The following is a 21,090-nucleotide window of genomic DNA, read 5'->3' as shown; positions in this document are numbered from 1 at the left end:
GATGGGCAGCTGGCAGCTCATGCCCTGTCTCGGGGTGAGCTAGACGTAGGTAACGACAAGCCACTGTCACGGCTCTGTAAGGCAACAACAGCCGTGAAGGTCACCCTATGGCTCCACACTTCTTTAGAGGGAAGGAAAAAAATGTCCATCCACTGTCACCCAGCAAACCTAAGGGACAATAAGGAATCACACACTGTCCAGACCTTGCACACCAGGTCTGAACAGCGGTGTAAAGAGATGGTACTACATATCTACCTCAGGGTCCTGGTCCTTGAGCATGAAGCCAGAGCAGTGACAACAGAGTGCCAGGCTGGGACCAAGGTGCGGCCAACTCCCCTTCCAGCTCTGGCTTTTTGCTGCAAAGCCAGAGCTGGAATGAAACCATTCACCTGGTGACAGAGGGCTTGTCCTCAACAGAGCAAAGGGAACTTGTTCTCAGGAATTCAGTCCCCAAAATTTGACAAGTCATATGAGGCACAACGCGAGCTCAGGTTGGGGGAGATCTCAGGGATCACAGTCTAGTGTCGCGTATGGTCTGGATTCCCATTTCTCTTCTCCGGTGCAGTCTGAGGGGAAAAGCACAGCCCCACAGCACAGGTTCCTTCCATCCACTGGGCTTCCCGGAAAAGAGCAAGCCCAAGGAAAAGGACAAAGCTACACTGCAACAAGACTTTAGTTTGGCAGAAGGCATGTGATCGGAGCGAGAGCTCCCTGTGCAGAGAGAGGGAGTAACAGCTTGGCTCCTCGCTTTGCTGCTTCCGCTCTGCCCAGGGATAAATCAGCCTGTCCCTCAGCATGTTGGTTTCCCACCTGCAGGACAGGAAGATCATGCCCACATGGGGGTGTGAGCTGATGTGCAAGAGAAGGAGCACTCAGGGGTGAAAGAGCACTTTGGAAAACTTTCAGATCCACTCAACCTTAGCACCCATGCAGCACAGCCAGACCAGTGAGTCTGATGGGCAGAGCACGGCGAGTAGAGGTTGGTTTTCAGAGCGTTTTGACAAGCGCCTTCCTTGGTTTGGTGGACAGACCAGAATGGGAAACAGAAACGGCTCATTAGAGCACAGCGAGCACCCGATAAGGCCACAATTGGGTCTCCCTGACAGGGGCTCAGTAGGAAACAAGGCCAGCAGGAAAGAGAGGGCCACAGGAATCTAATTAAGAAGGGAGGAGGCATCACATGCAGCAGAAACAATTTGATTTCATGTCACTGCCTTCCTTGTGGGCCAGCTAGGTCAAATACTCATGACATCCAGTAAAAGAATCCAGGGCCAGCACTGGAAAACTCCCTCACCACATCCCAATCTGGAGACAGCAGAACTGATCAGCAAGAGCTGCCCTGGATACAAGCTGCAACCTCAGGGGTGGCGTCTGACGCCTCAACAGTAGGCTCAGAGAATGGCATTTAGCAGAGGTGCATGCACACACCTGGAAGTGAGCACAGCAGGAGTCCCAAGCTTCTCTGTCCACACTCAGCTCAAAGTAGCACCCATGCGACCTACATGATCCCTTGTGACACAGGAACAGCCTTGATTTCCCCTCTTCAGGAGCTATTCCCAGCACAAGATGAGCCATAGGCCCCCCAGCCTGAAACAGCACACTGCTCCCTAATGAAAAAGGACAAGAGCTTTCTCCAGCGCTGTTGTACAAGTGCCTTGCAAAGCCCACACAGGCCAGAGCAGACCTTGGAGCTCCCATAACAGGGACACAGTTGCCCTCTAACGTGTGGGAAATCAGTTCTGTTCCCCCAGCCTGCATTGCATGTTTTTCCCTGGTACTGTTAATGCAGCTTTTCCAAGGTATTTATTGCTGAAGGGTTACAAAGCCTAGCTCAGGTGACAGCAAATCCCAAACCAATGAAGGAAAAAAAAAAAAGTCCAGAGCAGAAAAGCAGTGGAATTTTCCAGCTGGAAAGGGACTTGAGGCATTGAGCAGGGACTGCCAGGGGCAGCAGCACACAACCCCCTCCCACTTGCTCTAGGACTTCTCCAAGCATGGGCTGCTTCCCTCAGAACGCAGAAAACCAAAGGGAAGGGATCACAGGGCAGCTTCCAGAGGGAGCCTGGCTTGACACAAGCGCAAGTTGAAAACAAGAAGGGAATTGAATCCAGGCCCCTTCCTGTCAGTCAGCAACTAACCTTGTCAGAAGGGATGGCAGCACTAACCGAATCAGGCAATTCATTAGGTTGGGGCACACAGCAAAAGCCCACGCTCTCTGGAGCAGAACTACAGTGAAAATCCAGGGTAATGAGTTGCAAACTGCCTTTGTAAATGACACTTCTGCAGGGACTCTGGCAGGCTGGGAAAAAGAGCTAATAGGAAAATCATTAGGTAGCATCCCTTTGATATTGTTGAAAACGGCACAGGCTATTTTTCCTGCCCCTTCCATAATTAACCTGGCACATTACCCATAATACTCCAGGCTGATATTCCCACAGTGGACCACCTTATTTGCATCGGGGAAAAGAAGGGTACACGGAAGGAAGATGACTTCTAGAAAAGCTTAAAAAGCTTTAAGATTCCTCCCTCCCATACACAAGCATCTTCAATTCCATTAGCACTGAACCTCTGCCCAGCCAGGAGACCAAAGCACGTTACAAAGTCAGGATGCAAGAGAGGGGCTGTCCTGGGAAACGCAGCTACGGAGGAGCTGATCTGCCCAAGGTTGCTTTCTGCAGCTGTAGCAGAGCTGAAACAGAACACAGCTCTGCGTTTTGCCCCTTATTTGTAACACTGTCCTTGTCCTTGATTTCCATTACGCTAAACCCGGCAACAGCCTGCGCCTCCCTAGATGCACAACAGCTCTAAGGAGCAATGCCTACCCACCTGGCTTGTCTGCCAGCAAGGAGAGGTGTCATCTCACAGTCGTGATGTAAAAGGAATAGCATCACAGCTGGCAGGTGATCCTGTAGGAACTGGTGCTCTCTAACAGCTGCAAAGGCGACAATGAAACACCAAGATGTTACTTATTGCATCAGCACAAGGCAGCCTTAGACTGTGCTGATCATAAGACAGCAACTGAAACACGAGGGCTGGTGAGATAAACAGCATCTTCAGGAAGAGTCTGGAGGACTAGACAGCACTACTTCCAAACTTTGTACCCACCAAGTTACAACCCTTCAGTCAGACAAGGTCAAAATACTTGCAAAAAGGCCAATCTCTGGTGGAGCGAGGCTTCGCTTACCCACCACAGTCAGCTCTTCTGGAAACACAGAGGTATTGTGTGCACAAGCATTTGAAAAATGCCCTAATGATATGGAGATTCACAAGCCTCTATGAGACCTGGAGCTGTGGAAGGGTGTCGTACCTTCTACTAAAATTACACCAAGCAAGGACTACTGGTACAAATTATTTTGTGCTCTGTGGGGAAATACACATTTCAGGACTGTTAAATGACCTTATGGCATCCTATTACTACCTAGAATTTCCAGTGTGCATGTTCATTTGCTACAGCAAGGACATCTTGTCGTCTTCTTGACAAGAAAAAGCCATGGTCACAGCTATCACGCTCATGCAATTTGCAGCCTGTAGCAAATACGTCAGGGCATCTCGCGAGGTCTACACACTGTGGGAAGAAGCAGCGTGTGTGCCTGTGTATTTGGAGACAGGGAGCAAAGCGCTGCTCTGCCTAATCCTTTGCCCGGTTCACTAATCAGAGATGGGGATACCACCACAGTGGCACTAAGAAGCAGGGTGCAGCCATCAGGCTGGGGGTAAATACAACTCTCTACAGTACACCTCTCTAGCTTCAATCACTTACCTCTGGTAGCTGTGTGGTAGGGCCAAACTTGATGAAATATCAGCAAAATGTCAACAGTCCCTGAGAGACACCGACCTTCGCCATGGAGCAGAGTGAAACAATGACATATTTCTAAAAACTCTGCTGAGAAATTCAATCAGACTGTCAGGTTAAAATTCCATAATAAAAATACAAGTTTGAGGTTACAAGTAGGAACTGAGATCACTCTAAACTTTAATTTACCTTTCTTGATGCCCCTGGGTTGCTCTCTCAGATTACACAAAAATAAGGCACTTTCACTTTTTGGTTCCCTTGCATTAGGTCCGATGCTATAGAGGACTTAGAAGGGAAAAAACAACAGTATGGGAGTAGGTGCCAGAGATCTGCAGAGCTGGGTCTATATACTTGTGGAGCAGGTTCTTTAATTTCTCCATTCCCCCGTTATTTGGAATAATAAAGAGCAATGTTGTTTCTCTACATTGCAAAGTTTGCAACAGGCTGAGATGCTGAAGTAACAAACAGCAGCACCAACCGGCCTAGGAATGCACAAGCTCCGACTGTTTTATCCCAGCAGGAGGTGGGCTTTATTCGGTTTTCAAAATCAAAGGCCTCTCTAAACAGCTTAGATGCACTCATATAAACCTGTGCAGAACTGACAGTTTAGGAAAAGTCTGATTTAGCCGTGTGATTTGTTATGTTCTAAGACAGCTATCGAAGTTCATGGCACTCTCACTTCTGCCTCCCTCACAATTAATAAGCCCAACTTCCTTTTTGCGCACATGGACCAATGCATTTTTCCCCTCAAAGAATAAGCAGAACAGTAAAAGCAAAACCAAAACCACTCCCTGGGTTCTGTATCATTTTCCATTCTTCCAGGAACAGAAAGCTGTTCTGCAAAATTCACTTTGCAGGGCTGGTGGGAGAGCGGCCATCTCTTAACCACCGCTCTCTTCTAAGGAAGAAAAGCTTCACTTTCCCCAGCTTCACCCTGGAGAGCAGCTCTGCAGGTCCTACTCCTGTACCTGATCCACGGGAAGAGACCTGCAAGCAGCTTCACAAGCACCCATGGGACTTCAGAAGTCTGCACAAGACTGACTGCCAGATGGGTCTCCAATCTGAACACAGAAGGGTCTGTCAGCATCACTGCTTTTCCCTCCTGCTCTCAACAAACACTAAGCTAGCACTCAACTTACCCAAGGAGGTGAGGAGGGAAGTAAAAGAACAACAGATTTCGAGCCAAAACTTTTTTTCTGTAAAAGGATTGACATCAGCATTGCTTTATCATGTTCCAGAATTGCCTGATGTTAGCTGCTATCAACTGAGTCACAGCAGAAATGCCAGGGACATTTGTTAGCATGAGGCACAGCTTTAGGGCTAGGGCAGTCTACCAGCACTGCAATCAGCTGAGATTCTCTCTTCCATTTTCCAGCTCAGTGCTCAATTCCATATTAAACAAGCACTAGTACAAGTGGAGCTGTGGAACATGAAGCTAGACAATAAAGCCCTGAAGAGCAGAGGGAAGGCAGCTCCATCTACTTTGTCTCCCTCCAGGTGGAGGAGGCAAACAGAAGTTCAATAGCTCAAACTCTGTCCTGCTGAAATCCTGAAGTGAGCTGCAGCTGGAGCAGCCCACTGCTGCCGTAAAACAAAGCAGGGCAGGATGCTCTCCCCACATCAGGGAGCAGCGTCCAGCAGCGCTCAGACAAGCTGCGTTAGCTGCCTCCAGCAGGCACAAGCAATCCATGGGAGTCTGCATCAAATCCACCTCTGCTTCCATCTCCCTCTTGTCCCCATAGCACAATTAAGCTCCCCAGGCACTCCCCACTCGAAACTGTCTGCAATTCAGCCCCCACCAGCCCCTAATTCACAGAACTCCGCTCTGAGTTGCTGCCTTCCCCACAGTCACGGGGAGCCAATGCAGTCTTTATCCATTGTCCTTCTCAAACGGCATAGCACCTCCTGCATCCTTCCCTGTTAACAACTATGCCTTCTGCTTCATTCCTGGAATAGCTTCTAACTCTTTCCTTCAAGCCAGATTCATTAACCAGCTGCTGCAGAGCTGTTTGCCTCCCCCAGGTACTCTGTGCATGTCATTTGTTAATGACTCATCTCACACTGGGCTCATTGCAAAGACTCCCCCCTCCTTTTGCAGCACCAAGCGCATTGCTGGCACACCAGGAAAGCCAAACATGCAAACAGCTCAGTTCCTTCCAATACCCCATTCTTCATCCTCTCGCCGTCAAGCATGGGACAGCTCTTTATTCAAAGCGCTATTTCCCCTCTGTGCTTCTTTGCTGATCAAAGGCAATGCATACCAAAGTGTAAGGTCTTCACCCCCAGCCAGGCTTTCAGAACAGCAAAAACATAAGAACAAACTCAAAACTTCCAATACACTAAAGATGCTTCAGCAAACTAATGTGACTCCTGTAACTGGCAGGGAATAAACACCAAGGATGCCAAATTCACATCCATTTCCCCAGCAGACTGTGGCTTGCCGAGGAGCTAAAATGATTTCCAAAGGCATTTGTATTCCTCCTGCCTATTTGTAGGGATGATATTAAAAATGGGAAGGAAAGAAAACAGCTAGTGAGGACCACAGAACCTCTCCTCACTAGTCAAATCTAGTGAGGAACTGGATGACCAGTACACTGCAGCTGCCCACACAGGAAGCCAGAAACACACTCAGTCTATCTCCATCACACAGATCTATTATACTTGGGTACACAAGGTCCACCTACACCTCCTTGAGAAGCTGTCAGCTAAACACTGGGAGAAGCTAGTACAGAAACTAGTAGTGCCACTGCTTGGGAAACACTTCCCTTGAGATATAGGGGAAGGCTTCATGCTCTGGGCTTATTCCCTTAACATCCTTCACCTGAAATTTTTTGGCTAGCATTCTAGGGGGAGAGCAAGCTGGCAAAGAACCAGAAACCAAAAGACTTGACCCAGAGGCAGCTGGATGGGATGTATTTAGATTCACCTCTCAAGATTAAAAGCTGGTGTGCCTGCACTGCAGGAGAAGAAATGGAGAGGAATTTACTTTCACGAGTGTACTACAAGTCCTGTGACTGAGGACTGAAAACACGCAGATGGCAAAGAATTCTGGTAGCGGTAAGGGGAAGGCACGTGCATTGCACAAGTGTGTGCAGGTGACAGCTGGCTGCAGGACTGGAGCATTGTCACAGTCCTCTGTTTGAACAGCTCCACTGCCCGCTCACAGAAAGCCCTTCTCTTTACAGCATCGAGTGAAGTGAAATGCAGGGACCAAACTACAAAGCAGTACTGTGCTAGACCCAGAGGAAGGAATCCTGGGACTGGCCTAAGACAGAGCACAACTACAAACCTTTCACAATCAGGCATCAAAGGTGTTTAGGCTCAGGGCATTGGGCTTAGCTACTGGCTTTGCCACAGATCCTTCTGCACAAATTTGGACAAAGATGAACTACCGACAAAATGGGAAGAGCACTTCCCTGCCTTCCGGATGGCATCAAGAAGATTAGTCACAACTTCTGATAACATCAAGAATCAAGTAAATGCTCCAGTGAACAAGTGCTGTTGGACTACAAGCCTAAACCAGCCTCAAAGCCAAGACTCCAGACTTGGATATTAAATCAGCATTTTCAATTTTTTTTCTAAAATGTGCTTTTTTGTGAATTACTGTTTCAACGCCAACCCCATCCTCCCCCTTAAAAAAACCCCAGACTTTGCCAAACTAGGTGCAAATCACCTGAAGTTAGTCTGTAACAAAAAACACCACAAAACAAAGGCTGAAATGCTTTAGAATCACAACAATGTACAAAAAAAAAAAAAAAAGGGAAGAAAATACAACCTGAAAGTGTTCAAAATTCAGAAAGACTAGTCAAGTCCATTGCTTCAGCAAGGGGATGCTGCTGCGACCCCTGCCAGTGGGTCCTGGGCCACCAGCCTGCCATGATGCTAACTGGGCTCTTCTCCCATGCAGACCACTGTCACTAGCATCCAAGGAAGAACAAATGCATTACCCTTTGAAGGTATCAGTGGGGGAAACAACTCACAAGCAGCTCTGGGAGGTCACATCACATTCAGAAGGAACAGTTTCTAGTATGCCCCTAACTAACCACCTGCAAGAAGGAAGGCTTGAAAGAGCAGCCTGCTTCCTCCTTGTTGTATTGATGCCTCAGAGATGCAGAACAGTGCTTTAAATCTGTGAGGGATTAAAGGGCTTAGTAAGGGCAGTAAACAGACAGTTAAGTAAACAGCCCAGCACTGGATCTCATCTTCACAGAGCGAGGTAGTGTGAATTTCACCCCAGTTTAAAATAGACAGGGGTAGTGGAAAGGCTGAAGACTTCCATGTAAAGCAGTTCCTGGCCTAGAAACCTTTCTGTGCTCCCTTTGGGAATGAAAAGATCTGTGTTGATGGCTCCCTCACTCCCAGCCTGGCTTTGGTAGCCACACTTCAACCCTGGGATTCAGACACTTGCTACAGAAGTTCTCCCAAGATCTCATTTCATACAGCAGCTTCCTCAAGGTTAAGCAGCAATGAAACTGGCTGGGAGGGAGCAAAACTGTCCACAGATTTTTTTATTGTTTTTCCCCTGCCCCTTTTGGTTAGTCCCTCTCATTAGAAGTCCCTCTTTACAGGACCAGAACAGGGATGCCCTGGAAATTAACAGGGGCTGCACAGCGTAACTTAGCCAGGTGCTGCTAACTGGGAGCTGTATTCAAACAGGGCTTTTATTTGCCAGCCTGGAAGGGACTGGCCCAGAACCCACTGAAAAAGGAGACGCAGGCCCTTTTTTGCTCCTCCTGTTGTCATTCCTAGCTGAATGACATTTAGATGGTATGTTCTAGTGACGGCTGGAGACCAGCCCTTTGACTTTGGACATCTTCTTTGTGGGCTGCCTTTGTTCTGTGTGTGGAGGGCACTCTCGCTCTACCAGCTGCTGTTCCATCTCCTGTGCCGACGACGAGGCTGTAGCTTTTAATGTTTTCTTTATGTTTGTGACCTGGCCAAGAAGAAACAGTCAATCAACACCTGCTTCTTCCTCCCCTTCCAGTAGAAACTCTGTTCATAAACATACTGGAAAACCCCCGGAGTATAGAGCGGAGATTTTAAAATAAACTCTACCACCAGAAACATGCTCTGCAATTGCATTTATTAAAGGTAATGTTTCATCCTCACTTACAGCCAGAGTTGTTAATATTTCCAGTCTGGCTCCAATATGGAATAACTAGAGATTACTTTTTTTTTCCCCCTAAGACACAATGGCATAATATTGTAACAGCTTTCTGGCTGGCTGGAGGGACCTACCACTGCCTTGGTGCAGAAGGAAACCATCCTACCATTATGTTGGCCAGAAGCAGGAAGGACAAAGGAGACTGTGAAAGAAATGAACTTACACTTAGGACAGCGCTTGAAAAGGGAAAATGCCATTTGGCCTAGCTGGCCATCTGAGCCACAGATATATGCTAGAAGCAGGAACAGAGACTGGTTTTGTGGGAGGCAGCAGTACTGCTTCTGTTACTCTGGCTGAAAAGGAGAGATACAGCACCAGGCACCATACTCTGTCCCCTGGAACCCTGTAGGGCTCACCAGAAATACAGTGAGCAAACCTTAAAAAAAAAAACCCACAGGCAAAAACAAGTTTGGGAGTCAGGTGTGCCAACTCCAGGCCAAAGGCATCTGGCAAACCAAACACGCTATGGATGCCAATCAAGCTGCCAAGCATATGCTGCTTCGGAAGGCAAACGTAAACCTGCAGGGATGCAGCACTCTGCAAGAAATAAACCCTGAGCAAGTGTCTCGGGAGGACCATTTTCACCTTTACAGCTGTGTTAGCCAAGATTTGTTCTCACAAGTAAATACACATCAGGAGGGGCTAAAATCGCGTGCCCGTGCTGCCATCTACCGCCTAGCTGCAAATGTGACAGAGGCAGGAGCACTCCAACGTCATGCTGCTGAAGAGAGCATGTCAGAGAGCCCTGTCTAGGTGCTCAACTTGACCCCAAGAGAAAGACCCCGAAGGAAGCTGCTGAGGGCACTTTTTGCAAAAGCAATGAGACTCAAGAGACTTCTGTTAATTACACTTTCACGTTTAAAACACAGGGAACTGTTTTTTCTTCCTTCCTGCCTTGCACCAAAGGAACAGAATTACATCCAAACTGTGTTAAAAGCACACTTTTCCTAACAAATCAATTCAGGAAACTATAGCTAGTGCACCCACTTAGCATATTTTATAAAGAAAAATTCCAGCCTACTCAGAGTGGGCAAATTTGATGTTTGTGGTGTTACTAGCACACGGAAGCAGATGTGTCTTCTTCCCACCCCAAACCAGCACATCTGATTTGCATGATGGCTAGCTTATTGGTTGTGGAAGCCACAACCATTAACCAGGTGTTACCAGATTGTTTTCTTCAGTAAACAAACATTTATCAAAAACTATAGAGCATCTGAAGTGACTCTGTACCCACCTCCACCTCTACCTGCTGCTGAGTTCGGTGATGGTTCTCCTTGTATTGGTTGGCTCTAAGTACTTGCTGCTCAATTCCTAAAAGAACCGCTTCACAACCATCACACCTGCAAGACACAATGTTAAACAGTGTTTACACATTCTCTCTGGAGCTGCTCAATCAGGCAATTTGAAAAGTCATGCTTGCCTAAAAGTTTAGGAGATTATTAAACTTACATTTTAAGTAAATTTTCTATTTAATTTATATTTGTATTAAATTACACTTAAAGATTGGAGTTCCAAAAAGCTGGCAAGAAAAAGCTTTGCTGTTTACTCAATGTATTTCACAGCATTTGTTAGAGAGTCCATGTTACTCTTACCTGCCCATCAAAAAGTAAGCGCAGGTTCAATGCACTTCCAACTTCCTTTTCAATCAGAATTACTGCTTAAATGGGGATGCAACACATATTTCAAAAGTAAGTAAAACTTTAAAATTAAACAAGTAAGTGAAAGTGAGAGAATCCCCCTGCCTGCTAAGTGTTCAAAAGACAAGAGCATCCTCCAACCCAGAACTCGTAACTGGAGAGGATAGAAAGGGACTTGGCAGTGGGTTCATTGTTACCTTCCAAACAATGCTATAAGGTCCTGGAAGCTGCCAGAGCCCTTCCGCTGAGATGGGATTGAGGGAGTTGGAGTAGAGAAGCAAAAAACCTGCCCCCACCTCAGGACAGTGAATTTGCACAGCAGTTTAATTACTTTTCACACACCCATTACCACAGCAACTGGGATGCAATTCCCAGGTCAGCTCAGAACCTGCCACAGGCTCCACCCTCTACAAGGGAATTTCTTTGGGTGGGAAGGGAATCCTACAACAAGATGAGAAGCAGCTTCCTGGCAGTACAAAAAGACAGTACCACAGTCTCAATATGGCTTCATGCAACCTGCATTTGCAGGAGCAAAGAGAAGACAAAGGCATCTGAAACTTCAAACTTGAAGAGACATCCTCTCCAAAGAACTGTGATTCTCTGGAATTTGCCCATGCAGTTCTCATCACAGTGAAAAAGGCTGAAAAGTAATAGACAGTTCTGGCTTTGTTATCAAGTGTAACAGCAAAAAGGGGAGTAGCTCCCACCACACGACCATGAGTCCAGTTTGGTATGTCTGTCTGAAAAGACCCTTGGCTCCTTACTAGGATTCTGCCATGTAAAAGCTATGGTGAGGCAGAATCTCAAGACCCTAGTATAGTTTGGCTTGATATATAACACAAATTGAATCCTAGATGGGATCTTGGAAAACTTGCTCAAGTTTCCAAGTTTGCTAGACTCCTCCTCCAAGTGCCTCCTTACAGCATAAGACTCCTGATTAATGGAACATGGTGAAATTGAGCCACCATTTGAAACTTTGAGGAATATAGAAAAAGACAGGACAAGCTACGTACAAGGAACAAGGAAGGTGGAGAGACTGCCTCACCATTCCTGGAGTGTTTTGACAATGTTACTGATGTCCTTCTTCTGAATGTCTCTGCCGATACAAAAATCCACCTCCAGCACCTGGTTTCGCTGATCCAACTTCCCTTGGATAATATCTGTATAAACCGCTTCAATAATCAGATCTTCCAACTCTCTCAGATTCCTCATATCCAGGTCCTTCAGCAACACAGAATAGGGAATGCACTAAAAACAGCAAGTCCAAGAATAAGTTAACAGTCCTAGAGCCAAAACGAACAGCTAAGTCTCAGGAGGTCAAGACCCAAATGTTTATTCTATCCTACACTTTAACCTGCAAGTACAGAACAAACGCCTGCTACTAGCCTACATAACATTCTGACACAACTTTGGTAATTCCTGAAGTTTTGGCACACCATGTGCTGGAGGAAAAAAGGTAACAGGATTGTAGAAGAAATTAAGAGCATTGCTGTTTTCTCTAGAACAAAAAACAGGTCAGTGTTTTTAAGAATAATTCTCCATCTCCAGCAGTGAAAGAAATCACACAAAGTTTTGTGGCTCTTACTGACCAATTTGTGTGGCAGTTCAGACACCTCCACATCTCACCCACAGAAGCTCACCAAGTTAATGTTCCACATGCACCACGTGAGAACACTGCACATCACAGGTACTTTCCTAGTTGCAGGATTTTTTGTGAGTACTCATGCAGTCTGATACAACTTCAATCTATGGAATTTATGCCATTTTCAAAAACAAAAATAAACAAAAAGACAACTGCTGTCATACACAGTGTACTTTACCTTCATTCTGGAAGCCAGGCTTACAATCGTCAAGTGTTTCAGCTTGTTTTTCTGAGTCGTTGTTAATTCAGGCAGGTTATCTTTGTTTGCTGTTAATGTAAAAAAGACAAGACTCAAGACTTTCCTTCAAGAATTACATAATCCAGGCTATAGAACTGCAGGCTAGGTACGCTACAGTAAACCCTGAAAGCCCAAACTCCTCCAGCTACCATGGGTGCTAGTGAGCAGAGAAAGCTGCCGCTGATGACAGATTAGCATACCCACGGAAAGACAAGAAAAGTTAAAAAACAAGTTGGCAATGCCATTCTTCTCTGCTTCTTTAGTAATTCTGGTTTACTAATCAGAATGTAATTCACATCTACACAAGTTGTGTACTGCTAAAATGGTTGGTCAATGCTTTGTTTCTACCACCAAGTCATTTTTATTTCATTAACAAGACAACAGAATAAAATCGTCCCTCTTTGCTGATCTGGCTGTAAATACAGCTGGTTTTATTTCTTTGAAGAGCTGCAGAATATAGGGTTGAAGCGTAAAGTACGAGGCTGAGGAAGAGAGGAGAAATTATTCATCTAGATGGCCTCACTATCATTGTGTTATGTCCATGTGCTTCATGAATATTTAAAAAACAGAAAGGAAACTGGCAGCTTTCCAAAGCAAAGAAACTCTTTAAAATATCTGCTTTAATGGAAATTAGTATTTCAGGAGCACTCAAGTTCTCCCATCCATCCCACCTCATTCAATCCTCTACACTTTGACTACTTTTCCAAATGAAAGAAAGAACTGCACTGTCACCCGCTGGGACACAAGACCCATGCACAGCAAACGCATCCTCCAATCAGTCACAGAATTCATGAGGCTCGTGTTGCTCCATAACTACCGGAATTTCCAGTCCTTGCACTTGTGGATTCCACTTCTTACAGGAACTAGATAGCTCACCCACTGCAGTGATAGCCAGCGCTATGACAGAATTATTTGTCACACTCTGTAATGGTCTGGATTAGGCTGCTACCCACAAATGAAGTATTAAATTGTAGCAGACTGGAAGCGCATAAGCGCCAGAGTTAAAAGCACATCCCAACAGATACTAAGATGATTCACAGATAGTCCTTCTGAAGCTGTATAAAAGTCATTATTTCAATTGGTATTCTAGCTAAGAAATGCTAGAATGCTTTGTTTCAGCAATGCTGTCACAGAATAAAAGGTTATCCCATAAACCATACAGGTTTATATAAATAATGCAGAACAGTTTTGTCTAAGTTTTCTGCCGCTTCCATAACCTGTGTCATCTAAATTTCAAAACAGGTGTCTGAAATTGCACTCCGCAGAGGTAAGCGGCCTGTGAATGTCAATGAATACTGCTACAGACCAATTCAATCCAGTGCTGCAGTCCAATCCAAACCAGTAAAACACCATCATCTCTAGCCCTTCCTCCACATTTTAGCAATTAAAATGCGCATATGACCCAGAGACCCCCTACAAACAACCCTCCTCCCAAGCAAATTCTGCTTTTGGACACTTTTACCCAGCCGCACTACAGGTACCACAGAAAGCAAAGAACTGCCTCTGACAATTGTAAAGGGCACCCCAGTCTCATACTCTGCAAACAGGCAGCAATCTCTTACCTACATAGTCTGGGTATGTTCCATACGCAAACAGGTTCAGCAACTGGAAATAAGCAGCATTAGACCCTTCAGCAAGCTGGATGGGAAGAAAACAAAAGAAATTCCACATAACAGATATTGGTAGGGAACTTCTCCAGAAAATGTTTTAAGTCTACATAGGACAAGCAGTATCTAGAAAAGCAATTATTATGTCCTGATCTTAAAGAGCTGGACCCTTTCTAAGGCCTCATGAGCAGCAGCAAATTTCAGCTGTTTCAGAGTCAAAATGATTCAGCCATTTCTATGCATCAGAACTTAACTACAGTTTGGACTGTCAACTGCTTTGTGTGGCACCTTAGGAGGTAAAAGAAAAAGGCAACTTAATTTCACCTGACATTCTACATGGCCAGCTCTTCTCATCATGTGACAAGCAAGCAGGCAACAGTTGGTTAAGCATCCTTGCTAGTACTGGGAAAGCTAGGACAGCCTACCTGCAAAGCCACAAAACTTCAAAGCAAAGCAAGCTAGAACATTTTAAGTTGAGAGCATTTGAAAGTAATAGCACTCCCCTCACATGCAAACACATCTCTGGAATAACTGCAGCACCAAGCAGTGATTTTTAGTAAGCAGTTGGTTTGTTTAATACAAGTTGCTGCACACAGATCCAGGAGAAAAACATACTTGCGATTTGATGCTGAATAACCATAGAGGCATTTTTCAGCATATCTAATGGCCCATTTGGAAAGCCAAATTTGCTGTATGCCACATTACCCCAGCTGCAGAGATACTCAACCTAGATTCCCTCACTGTAGTAGAGAGGGGTGCTGGCGAGCCACTCTCAATAAAAGCTCTGGAACTTACTTTTCACCTTGGTTTGAAATGGTTTGGATTTGGTTACCACCCAGGCCTGATACACTAGACATCTATTCACAAAGACTTTTGGAGAGCACTGAGTTATGCTTTCCAGGGCAATGAAGGAGTAGAAAGGGATTTTTTTTGTTGGTTTTGGCTGGCTAGGTGCCTTCTTAAAATTGTTACTGTGCTGCTGCCAGGTTTTTGCTGTATTAGCAATCACATTAAGGTGTCAAAGCTTTATATAGGTATTTTTTAACACCTAATAAATACAGGCAAAAGCAACATCAAATATACAAACATCTCAGAACCAAGATAAGCCACACCAGGCCCTTCCTAGCACAGAAATTTCACGTACGGGCTGTGGAAGCTTCTGGGGATTCCTTATACTGGGAGTGCAGAAGGGGCGTTAGGATAGAAACTCATCTCCTACCTCTTGCACATTTGTTAACTCCAGTAGCTCTCCGAAGACATAAACCCCAGGAGCCTCCAGCACTTGATTTATAAGAGCAGTCAGAGCTGAGCCACTTGTACCTTTGGCTAGTAAAATAAACTGCTCTAGAAGATTGCAGGACGGCTTCTGTTCTCCTGCCATTCTAGGTTTTCAATCTGTCAATAAAAGAACACGATATTAATACATCCTTTCTCCTCTGCTGAATTCTGTCTGGCAGCAGATCAGAAGGTGCACTCGGCATAGTAACGTTTTGGTGTCAGCAGAGCCAGGTTTTTCTTCAGCATTCAGAGGGCAGGCCAGGAACCCAGCAGGTTTGAATGCTGATTTATCTGGGGAGTGAAAATGATTCACACAATATCTGAGCAAATTTCTGCAAACTGTCTGGTCGATTCCCTAAAAGGATCTACTCCTGCTAGCAGGAAAGGAGTTCAGACTCCATAGTGTTTTCAGACTTTTCCTTCTACTGATGCTGCCAAATAATGGCAAGTGCAAAGATGTTTCTTATTACACCTTTTAGAGACCAGCTAAGACGTCCTCCTTCCTCATTACACAGCTTCAAAACAGCAACTAACTTAATTCTCCGTGAAGAATTGATCCACCTTGTAGATTCGCACATTGTACCTTTTCATTTGACATAGCCTATACATAAAGTGTGCGTACATAATTCCTATTGCTTTCTGAGCCTAAAAGGCAAAAAGAACTGTGGCCTGTAAAGTAGCTTACCAGTCTACATTGTATGCTTAAAATGTTTTGGGTTGATTGGAAAACTAAAGTGACAAAAATACCCTTTCTACAAAGGCTCTATTTAAGTCCCTGTAAAGAGAAGTCTTTGTCTTCAGCTGCTGCCTGACATTTCTGGTGTGCCTGTTGTCTCCCAGCACCAACACATTGCTTTTGAAATATAAAACACTATTTATTAACAAGTTCAACAAAATAAGTTATTTGTTTACACACAACTACAAAAAAACTTCCGAAACATATTATACAGACACCAAACAAAGTACTTGGCAGATAAGGGGGCATTTTGTGTTATGTTTGTATCGGGTAATTCTGAAGAACAGCATGTAACCTTTACTCTGGTGAAGAAAACCAGACACCAGAGAACCTGTCTCACTCAGTGTGACCACTGGGGCCACATCTGCCCTCCTGTCAGTCACACAGGTGTTTGCGCTGTTTGTCATGCCGAACCAAATCAAGACTTGTGAAGGCAGCATAGCCAGCTTCCTTTATTAGTCAACTTCTAAAAATATACTTACTCCATTCCATTACACCTGCAGGTACAAACGGTCTCAACCAGAGCACCAGAGCAATCTTTTGCACTCTCCACACAAAGACTTCTCGGTTCTCAGTGTAAAGTCTCTTTGGGATTCTTTTCATCAAAGGCACACGTGCAGTCTGACTGAAGAGTACCTCAGTTTTGACTGAGAAATCCCTACAATAGAATAACTCTCAATGTGGCCTCCTAATACACCGGAAGGTACATCAGTACACATCTACCTGCTCACAGATAAGGAAACAGACACAGACGACAGCCAATTTTCTCAGGAGAGCGCATGAAGTGACTGAGCTGGGAACGAAATCCGGATTTCACGGTTCGCAAGCCATTGTCCTCCCTCACAGGTAATCAAAACACACACCAGTGTGAGAGGTTACAAAAGACTGATGGGCTTTATCCATGCCCTTCCAAGAAAGGAAAGCCAATTCTTCGCTCCCTTCTAAGTTTACACTCAGACAACTGCACTGCTATTCCAACGTGTCTGTACAACCATGTCACTGACACTTTCCACAACCGACATACCCTGGTGACAAGTGACTGAAATACAAATGGAAGACACTTTAACGGAGCTTCCCCGAAGGCTACAACCCATACACGGGGACAACCCGGGCTTCTTCCCCCCGGCACACCTTGCTGCAGCCTGCCTAAGGTACCCGAAGGGGTTTCACGGCAGGAAGCGGCACGCAGACCCCACAGGAGGGAGGCGGGCTGCGGGGCAGGGAGACAGCCAGGGCCCCCGGCCCCCTCGGCCCCACAGACCCCCAGCAGGGCCCTCGGCTCTCGCCGGGCCGGGAGTCGTGCCCCACCGGGCGGGCTGAGCCCCGCCGCAGGGGGCGATTTACCCGGGGTCCCGCCGCGGGGCCCTCTCGCCCCTCACCGCCACCCCGGTCCCCGCTCGCTTCTCCGGGCTCGGGGAGCCGCACGCCCGGCAGTGCCGAGACGCGGCCGCAGAGCGGAGAAGGAAAAGGGTCAGTGCGCGGAGGGGCGGGCAGCTCCTCCCTCCCCCGGCGTTACCTCTCCGCTCACGGCCTCTCCGCCTGGCCTCCCGCCCTGCGGCTCCCGGCGCCGTGCCCGCCGCGCCTCAGGCCGCCATGATGGCGGCGCCGGTGTCCCGCACCCGGCTGCTTCCCCCGGAACGCGCGGCCGCGAGCGGAACGTTCCGCTCCCGGGCGGCCGCAGGACCCGAGCACCGCGCCCCGGCATCCCTCGGCAACCGGGCCCCTGCGGCCGGTCCACGCTCGTTCGCGGCGCGGGTGAGGCTGGCTGGGCCCCCCCCGGGCCGGGGCAGGGCAGGCTGGCTGTGCTGGCGGCAGGTCCCGCAGAGCTATGGCACAGCAGCCCCCTCAGCGAATGCCGCCTGTGCGGCTCCACCGCGTCCCGAGAAGCTGTTTAATGACAAGCAGGTGAAGTTTCTGCCTCTCTCTTTTGGGGCTACGAGGTGCTGCGGCAGCATGGCGGGGTTTTTGCAATCCGGAATGACCTGTGCAAAGGGCCACTGTTGTGGGGCCACGCTTTAGCGCGTTCTTTGTTCCAACGGCACGGCAGTGCGGGTCTGTTTCACGTGTACAGGTCCTATTCCTCTTTTGAATCTTCGCACATGCCACAGCCTTCAGAGGGGATTATATCTCCCATTTTATGGTTAGAACTGGGCAATGCCCGAGAAGCTGAAGTGGGGCCATTAAGGGCAATAAAGGATTGAACGGTTGCACAGAGCAGGACGATGGAGGCCACCAGCCGAGCCCCTCGGACCAGTCCTCCTGGGGCACGAATGGAAAAATGTCAGGAGACAGGGTGAAGGATCACAAAGTGCTAGAAGTTAAACTCCACAGAAGAATGGCCCATACAAATGGGAAAACAAAGGGCAGGGCTCAGTCTGTGATATGGGGGAGCAGGGAGGGAGCTGGAGGGTTTGAGATCCTCTCCAGGACAGAGATAAGGAGCCCAAAGACTCTCGAGGGGGTAGAAGGGCAGGGATGGAAACAAGAGGGCTTTTGGGTTTGTTACCCTTCCCACGGTCTGTACGCTCATCTGTGCCACAGTGTGAATAAAGAGTGCTTCTGCTAAAAATCCTTTAGCCAAGAGCAAAGTGCTTCTGACTTTCAGTCAGCCAGTCCCTGAAGATCAAACCGAGGACCGGCTCCACCAGGACAGGGGGAACTTTCAGGGAATGAACATCAGAAACTATTAGGGAAACTGATGGGGCTTAGCCTGCATCTCAGAGCCATCTACAGCGGGTCCCCATGGTCCCGTCTTCCAGCGAAGGGGTGTCAGACAAGCAGAGAGATGCAGTTGTTGGGATGCTGTTGTGACACTCTGGGCTTCACAGCAAATTGGATGTAAAAAACTAGGCTCTGTGCAGCAAGGGAACTCAGCCAGGGCTATAACAAGCCACTCAGTAATTTACTTAAGCCACGCTTAGATCTCATCTGCACAGGGAGGGAGAATTACCTCTTTAATCACATCCTAAACAGGCCCTCCACCATGGTTCGTGTCACCTCGCAGACATGCTGGAAGAGTTGCCTTGAGCAAGCAGTGTGTGGCCTCGTTTGTCTCAAGACTCGTTAAAGCTGAAATCCCAGGCTGAAATAGAAATGGAAATAGATGATTGTGAGCTATTTCCCATGGATCATTTTTGCAACCTCTTGCTGGAGCCTGTGAGTAAAAATCAGCTGCGTTAGCCCTGTGTAGGTCAGCCAGGAGGGTCTTTTAGTCCGTCTGTCCTGACACCTCCTGACTGCAGCCAGCCAGGCTGGCTGGCTGATGTGGGCTTTGGAGGACAGCATCAGCTAAGCTCAGCTTTTGGGATGGATTTTTTTTTTTTTAAAGAGAAAAATAGGAGGGTGCCCAGCTGTCTCATCCCCTTTTGAACTGCTATTGCAACCTCTTGCTCCACCCACGCAGCTTTCTGTGTGCAGGGAGATGTAATCCATTTTATCTTTTAATGTTGGCGTTATCTCTTCACTTGCTCCAGCTTGTGATTCTGCAATCCAGGTCCCTTTTAGGCAGCAGATAATTCACCTTATTTCCCTGCATTGCCTGAGAAAATAAACCGTAAATCTAGAGTACTCTCCCCAAGCAGTGGGGTTGTGGAGCCCCAGAGAGAGACTTTGAGAACATGGTTTCTCTCAGTCAGAAGCCAAGGCATGAGGCTGCAAAGTCACCTGTAAGTGACAGAGACTGGGAAGGGCGTGACACAGAGTGATACTCCTGTCCTGCAGCTTCCATCACACCGACTTCGGTGTGCGGTTCTTCAGGCTCTTCAGCGCCCTGTGCCTCCAGCTGCTCATCCTGCTGGCATATGCCTCCTGCACGCCAGGCCAGCAGCACCAGCTTCACCCAGTGTAGGCGTGCACCTCTCAGTGCCCCGGGACATGATTCTGGAGCTGGTTCTTCTTCTCCTAAAGTCCCAATTCTGATGTGTCATTGGCAGGAAAATTACCGCCTGGCCTCACCAAGGAGAGGGCTGACAGTGAAAGCGGGTACTTTTGTGTTTCTTATCTTTTTCCTTGCCTTTCATAAATAAGGCGGTTTAAATCAAAAACTCTTGTAAAAAAAGGTATTTTAGGACAACACAGGACCTTACCAATAACCCAAATAATACACATTATATATTCAGAAACCATACACTAGGCTAGATTTAGCTACCAGGATTAGGATCTGGTTCCTAAAGCATCTGTAATAATTTTACTTCACAACCAACTTAAAGCAAAATAAAATCAACTGTTGGCACCATGGCCATGTTAGAGCGGGACCAGGTGCCTCTGCACGTGACCAAATGGCCAGTAGCTCCAGGGGTAAACTGAGCTGCTTAAATGCTAACACGGCCCTGGATGCAGTTCTGTTTCTCATCCATGTGTGCTTTCACTGTGCTTCGTCCATTTACCCTCTCTCCTTTCAGGCTTCTGACCCCCACAGCTGCCAGCACACGTCTCCAAAGCACGGGGTGATGGGAGCTCTCACGCTCTGCTGAAGAAGCTGTCAAGATCTCTGCATTTCACAGGATCCAGAGACTAAGCTGCTCGCTGGACTCTCATCTTGCACCTTGGCCAGGCCAGGAGAGATGCGCGTCTGGGTGGTTGCAGATACACAGTTGTACAAGCCCTTCCATCATGCGTGGGGTGGGATGAAGCCCCAGCTTATGAAACTATCTGCCAATTACACTGATCTGGAGAAACACCAGCTCGTTTATCTGCACCTTGAGAGAACAGCTTCTGTGGAAGCAGAAAGCAGGCTGCAGGTGTCTTCTCACCTGCAAGGGCAGCTCAGAGACTGTCATGCCTGCCAGAAATGTGAAAGCCAAGGTGAAGTTTTCAGTACAAAGTGGCACCAAGGGATACAGAGACTTGCAGCAACTTTCTTGCAAGTGGACTGGAAAGATGATTGTTCAACAGTGTTGTTTGTGTTAATGCAGCCAAAAGATTTTGAGAGGCAAGAGATCCCAGGGTTTCTGTTACATTATGGTGTCATGTGTTCCACTGCTCCTCGTGCCTGCA

The 21,090-nt window shown here is 47.1% G+C and overlaps 1 protein-coding gene across 3 annotated transcripts; it reads right to left on the bottom strand.

The window, feature by feature from the left end:
* Positions 1 to 7,499: 7,499 nt before the first annotated feature.
* On the bottom strand, positions 7,500 to 19,177 carry COPS7B (COP9 signalosome subunit 7B). Of its 3 annotated transcripts, none has more exons than XM_075761375.1 (7): positions 19,046 to 19,177; positions 15,301 to 15,476; positions 14,037 to 14,112; positions 12,415 to 12,503; positions 11,640 to 11,842; positions 10,192 to 10,297; positions 7,500 to 8,726 (listed from the first exon to the last, which is right to left on the bottom strand). In XM_075761375.1, the coding sequence occupies exons 2-7, from the start codon at positions 15,460 to 15,462 to the stop codon at positions 8,568 to 8,570; spliced, it is 795 nt and encodes a 264-aa protein (XP_075617490.1). In that variant the 5' UTR covers positions 15,463 to 15,476; positions 19,046 to 19,177; the 3' UTR covers positions 7,500 to 8,567. The 3 variants fall into 3 exon arrangements, with proteins under 3 accessions (XP_075617490.1, XP_075617489.1, XP_075617491.1); XM_075761374.1 differs by lacking the exon at positions 19,046 to 19,177 and adding an exon at positions 17,612 to 17,828; XM_075761376.1 differs by lacking the exons at positions 7,500 to 8,726; positions 19,046 to 19,177 and adding exons at positions 8,757 to 9,099; positions 17,612 to 17,844.
* Between the last annotated feature and the right edge of the window lie 1,913 nt (positions 19,178 to 21,090).

The sequence above is a fragment of the Balearica regulorum genome, chromosome 9, assembly GCF_011004875.1.
Source record: "Balearica regulorum gibbericeps isolate bBalReg1 chromosome 9, bBalReg1.pri, whole genome shotgun sequence".
Taxonomy (NCBI): domain Eukaryota; kingdom Metazoa; phylum Chordata; class Aves; order Gruiformes; family Gruidae; genus Balearica; species Balearica regulorum.
The sequence above is the reverse complement of the archived record's forward strand: the minus strand, read 5'-3'. Positions and strand labels throughout refer to the sequence as shown.